At 53.4% G+C, this 5,936-nt stretch overlaps 1 protein-coding gene across 1 annotated transcript in view; it reads right to left on the bottom strand.

The window, feature by feature from the left end:
• Window positions 1-4,113: 4,113 nt before the first annotated feature.
• The window catches only part of SSNA1 (SS nuclear autoantigen 1), an 8,981-nt gene continuing 7,158 nt past the window's right edge, over window positions 4,114-5,936 (bottom strand). The window contains exon 3 of the mRNA XM_032766107.2: window positions 4,114-4,350. Within this exon, the coding sequence (XP_032621998.1) occupies window positions 4,249-4,350 (102 nt within the window). The 3' untranslated portion in view covers window positions 4,114-4,248. The remainder of the gene's footprint in view (window positions 4,351-5,936) is intronic.

Raw genomic sequence — 5,936 nt, forward strand, 5'->3', positions numbered from 1 at the left:
GAGAGACTCTCTTCATTCTCAGAAAGGGTATTGGGGAGGGAGGGCAGCATATGCTATTGCCAGTGGGGGGCCCCAAGCCATGTAGGAGAAGAGGAGTGGGAATTTTTACTGACTGCACCCTGAGCCAGTTGCCAAACACTAAGCATGCTGATGTGCATGGTAATTAGCCACCTGCTGTGCTGCCAGCAATGGACAGGGGAGCCTTTCCCCATAGGCCAGAAGAGCAGAGGAGAGTTTGGGGGAGTTAGTGACAGGGGAGGATCTTTGAATGGGCTGCAGCTTGGAGAGCCTTTAAAGCAGAAAAAGGGCCTGGAAAGATCACCAGGCCGGATCTCCAGAGCTGAGTTCAGAGCCCCCTGGTTCCACAACTACAGTGCAGAGTGTCTGCAGCTGGTGCTGAGAAGGAATGAGGGATGGCTGGTGAGCAGGGTGAGGAAAGGAGCAGATTCACCTGGCCCAAAGGGGAGAAAAGCAGGAACTGTGGTGCTGACCCAAACCCTGAACTTGCCTCCTTTGTGTTACACCCTCCAACTTTTCCCCTGTCTTCTGCTTCCCACACAGTCACTCTTCACCGTGTGGAAAGGGGAGTCCCACGGAGAGCTGGGACAGCATAAACCAGTGGCTTTCAAACTGGGGTACATGAGCACTGGCCAGGGGGTATACAAGAAAAATCCTGTAATGGGGAACAACATGTTTTCTTTTGTAAGGCTTGTGCCTATGAATAGATAGGGTCCGATGCAGCAGACTGCGTTATTTAGAAAGGTGTATGCAGCTTAAAATGTTTGAAAACCACTGGCATAAATCAAACTGCATTTAATCTGTAGTTACCAGGGGTTCTCAAACTGGGGGTTGGGACTCCTGAGGGGGTCGCAAGGTGTCAGCCTCCACCCCAAACCCCGCTTTGCCTCCAGCGTTTATAATGGTGTTAAATATATAAAAAGTGTTTTTAATTTATTGGGGGGGGGGGGTCACACTCAGAGGCTTGCTGTGTGAAAGGGTCACCAGTAAAAAAAAAGTTTGAGTGCTACTGGCTATAGGGCATGGGAGCGTGGCAGCAGGATTCCTGGTAGCTCACAAATGCTTGGCTGGAACAAGGCAGATCTTTCTGCCATGGACCAAAGCATGACCCTGTTGAAATCTCGTTCAAATGGAACCCCCTGAGGAGGTGCTTTCTTCCTCTTCTGCTGACCAGAGCAGTCCTGCTGGAGACCGTTCCTCATTGCTAGTCCTTGGAACTTCCCCTGGAGCTGCAGCTCAGCAAAACCTCCAGCCAGGGGAAGGAAGTTGCTTAGTTGAATTTTAAGTTATTAATGCACTGAACTGGCCCTGACTCCAAATCTGACCGTGCCAGGAGCCATGTCAGCCAATCACAAGTGCTCTGCCCGTGACTTGCATGCTGCTGTTTTACAGGTATGAACAGATCCAGTGACTCCAGGCTGGCACGAGTACTCAGAGCAGATGCACACGGCTGGGGCTGCATGTCTAGTTCCTCCTCTCAGCCAAAGTCTTGTTTCGGGGGGCCCCTGAGGCTACTATACTTCGTCTAGAGCAGGGCTTCTCACTCTTTTTCTTTGAGACCCTCCAGGGCCCTGCAGCGGGGGAGGGGGTGACTCAGGGCTCCGGGCCGAGGTGGGCCATCGGGCATAGGCACAGTTTGACTTCTATTTTGGGGAGGCAGGGGCCAGTGGGGCTTGGGCCAGCTCCACACAGCAGGGTTCATGGAGGCAGCACCACCTCCGCTCCAACTCACCTCAGCAGGCCACCCAGCCTGTCTGGGCTGTGTGTGGTGGGGGTTCAGCTCAAAAAGTTTGAAAACGGCTCAGGGTGCAAGGAGGAGGTAGCTAGGGGCTGTGTGGGGACAGGAGGATAGCTCAGGGTGCAGGGAGAGGGGTAGCTGGGGCTATGTGCAGATGGGCGTAGCTTGGTGCAGGGAGGGGGTAGCTAAGGGCTGTGTGAAGTGAGGGGAGTAGCTCAGGGTGCAAGGAGAAAGTAGCTAGGGGCTGTGTGTGGGCAAAGGGTAGCTCAGGGTGCAGGCAGGGGGGTGGCTAGGGGCTGTGTGTGGGATGGGGGTAGCTCAGGGTGCAGGCAGGGGGGTGGCAAGGGGCTGTGTGCGGGATAGGTATAGCTCAGGGTGCAGGGATGGGGTAGCTGGGGGCTGTGCGCCAGGAAAGCTCCCCTGTGGTCACTGCTCCCCAAGGGCTCTGCCAGCCCCCAAGTAGGGTCCCCCCTGCCTGGGCAGCTCTTACCAGCTGTGTGAGCTGAGGAGCAGCAGCACCCCTGAGCCCTAGTAGCAGCTGGGGAAATGCTATGGCTACCTGCTCCATGGCAGCAGCTGCCGGACTCCAGCTTCCTGCCTCTGACCAGGCCAGGGACTGGGGAGTCAGGGGTGTGAAGCTGCCCCTGGGCCTGCCCTGCTCTGGCCCTGCAGTGTGCGGGGAGGCAACTGGTGCTCAGGGGGTGCCAGGGCTCAGTGATTTCAGCCCCATGGGGTCCTGCAGCCCCGAAAGGGCTCATGGTCCCACAGGGGGCTGCAGCCCCCCAGTTGGGAACTGTGGGTCTAGACTCCCCCAATGGTGGTGAAAAGTGGAGGTGGTGAGCTAGGGCCTCTTGGGAGGGGGAGGTGCTGCCTCCCCTCAGAGCTCACCATAGCTGAGTGCTGCTCCCTACACTTGTTACAGACCTTGTAGCTCCCGGTTGTGCTCTGCTGCTGCCACCTCCCAGACAGCCTCAGCTTCTCCAGCCCCTCCCCAGGGTGCAACAGGAGGGAACAAACTGTGCCCTTGTTCCGCCCCCAGCAGCTGGGCTCTTCCCCCATTCAGCCAGTAGCAGTGCGGCTGCTCCACTTCTCCCTTCGCAGAGCACAAGCCACCTTGCCTCTGCATGTGAGTGCCAGCTTGCTGCTGGCACACGGCCACTCCTCTGCACAGAGGAAACTGCTCCTGCCACAGCAAACCATCCCGTCTCACTCCTGAGGGAATTTGATGCTAAAAAATTACATATTTTAAAATTCTGCAAATTTTGTCTGTCAGTAAATAAATGTCTCCAGCGTGGCATAGGGGAGCACAGACCACTGGCTGCATGGAGGTGGGAGATCACCCTGAAGCCCTCACCTCCCCCAGTACAGGGACTCAGCAGTGAGGCTGCACCTGACCCTGACACCATGCAAGGGTTGGGCCTGCCTCAGAAACAGCCTGGGGGCCTGCCCCTCTGTGCCAGGTGCACCAGATGTGGATGGGCAGGCTCAGCCCAGCAGCATCTAAGTGTGGCGGGGATCCAGATGTGAGGTTTTTGCTTGGGGCAATCTGCATTCTGGCAGCTCAGTGGGAGATCTGAATGCACAGAGCTTCATCGGGGAGTTCCAGGTGCAGGAGCAATGGGACTCTGTAGGGGCTCTAGGTGAAGGTGGTTGTCTGGGTGCTGGGGGAGTGGGGCTTGATGGGGTGGGGGTCTGGGTGTGTGGGGTTTGTATGAGTGAGGGTTTGATGGGCCTGCTCAACAGGGGAGCCCCAGCTGCTGCTGAGGGGACACTGCAGGCTGGGCTACTGCTTCCCCCTGCTCTATTCCACCCCCTTCCTTCCCTCCCTGCTGTACTGCCTCTTCCCTGCAGCAGGCACTCACTGTTGCACAGGAAGGCCCCAGCACACAGAAGGGGAGCCTGACTGGCAGTAGAACCCAGGAGGTGGCATTCAGCTGCAGATTCAGCAGAGCCTAGAGGCAGCCTCCAGCTCTGCACTTGCAGAAATGGGGGGGCAGTATCATGTAACCCTGTGCCTTGCCTTTGGTTTCAGGGGGCAATCTCCCACAAAACTGCACCCATGGTCATCCCCACATCCGCCCCCATTCTCTGCACAGAAGCACAGGACTTCTGTGGGGTGGTATTTTCTGCAGGTGCGCGGTCATGCAGAATCCCCCCAGGAGTAACTGAAAGGGAAAGTGCTAACATCCCAAGTCACATTTCTTCCCGAGACTGCTGCTTATATGCACAGTTGCACTCCCACAGCATCGTGGCCCCATTAACTGGCACTTGTTACACATCCAGCCTGAGTTTTGCTGAATGTGGCTTGAAGTGGAATGGATTCCCAGCTGGCGCTGAGGCCATTCTGAAATGAACGCTTATATTTGTAAAACAAAGCCTTTATTAGACATTGCTTCCACTCCAAGCCCCTAGATCAGAATGCCAGTGTGGGCCAGGGTCAGAAGGCGCTGCAGCTCCCTGGAGTGACTGCCAGGAGGTTTCAGTCCAAATGCTCAGCTCTCCTTTGTGATGCTACTTTTCAGTTCCGTGGCTCTGCTCAGATTCCCAGCTTCCTTCTTCAGGACATTGAGCAGCGTCTGGGAACTCTCCAGGATCTGGGAGGATGGGAAACGAGTTACTTCATTTTATGGAAACAGCATTTCTCTTAGCCCGAGCCAGATTTTGAACAAGTTGCCAAGGGAGTGGGTGAGTCTCCAGCACTCTGAGCTTTTAACTCAAGCCTGGGTGTGTCTTCCTAAGAAATATGCTCTATGTCAGACCCACGTTCCAGGCTCAAGGCAGGAACCACTGGATGGATGTTCTCTGGCTGTGTTATGCAGGTCAGACTAGATGGTCCCTTTGGCCTTAACATCTAGCAATATTAACAAAGGCAATTTGTTTAAAAAGTTACATTTTTAACTGGCAAACACTGTCGTTTATAGATGTTAAGGCCAGAAGTGACCCCCAACCATCCAATCTGACTTGCAGCATACCCCAGAAATTCCTGCATCAAATCAGTAACTTGGAGTTGAACTCAAATGTATTTGTTAGACATCCAATCTTAGCTCTGTGGCTACTGAAGTATTTCATATGAACAGGACCAGCTTCACCAGGAGAACCAGAGCCCCACTGTTCCTACGTCTCAGTGGCTAGGGCATACTTCTGGGACATGGGTGATCCAACTTCAAGTCCCTGGTCTGATTCAGGCAGCATAGAGATTTAACCCAGTTCCCCCTATAAACTGAGTACTCTAACCACAGAGCTAGTGGGCAGAGAGCACTTCCTCTTCCTTGGTTTTTCCTGAAAAAGGACTGACTTCTCCTTATTCATAGGCTGATCTAGTTTTAAAAAAAATCAATCATCATGCATAGAAATGTTAAATTTCCATTGTGATGAAATTTCTAAACATTTATTCCTCATTTTAATAATGTACTTTTCTGAGCACAAACAAGACCCTGATCTCCTCCTGCCCCCCAGAGTAATTGTCTTGATTTCAATATGTAACTGAGTGAGATTTTGAGGCTGTGTAACTGCAAGCCGTGGCCGCTGGACAGTTCTGAAGAGCCTGGACCATGCCCTCCCTAGTCCAAAGTTTAATTTCTGTGCAAACTGATGTGACTTGTAAGTTCCATTTGCAAGAGCTCTTTGGATAAGAAACTGGATTTGACTGGCTACAGATTACAAACATCTCTGATCACCACAAGCACCATATCCCTGTGACTGTTGGCCTGAGGGGTCATTACAGGCAGAAAGAAAGCTGTAGGAATAACCTACAGTCCTGGCTGCCATGGGTGGATTCATAGAAGCCTGGGAACACTCAGAGCTGGCCGTTCTGAGATGGCAGCTTTGAGTTCAAAAGGAAAAGAAGAGAGCTATGCCAGCTCCAGAAGGTGTGTTCTCCCATGGAAAGGGCAGAGTACCTCCTGCAGCTGTGTACAGCTCCCAGAAAGACCAGACAACACCTAGCTGAACTACTGCTACCAAGCAGCTGTTATTAAGTCCCAATTCTGAACCTTAGTGTCCAAAATGTGGGTGCCTGCATGAACCCTCCAAGCTTAATTACCAGCTTGGATCTGATAGCGCTGCCACCAGCCAGGAATTCCAGTGTCTGACTCACTCGGGGTCCCCAGGGAAGGTTTTGGGGAGACCAAAGACTCAGATGCCCTGAGTCTCACAACAAAGGGAAATAACCCACTTCCCA

This window comes from Chelonoidis abingdonii, chromosome 24 (assembly GCF_003597395.2).
Source record: "Chelonoidis abingdonii isolate Lonesome George chromosome 24, CheloAbing_2.0, whole genome shotgun sequence".
Classification (NCBI taxonomy): domain Eukaryota; kingdom Metazoa; phylum Chordata; order Testudines; family Testudinidae; genus Chelonoidis; species Chelonoidis abingdonii.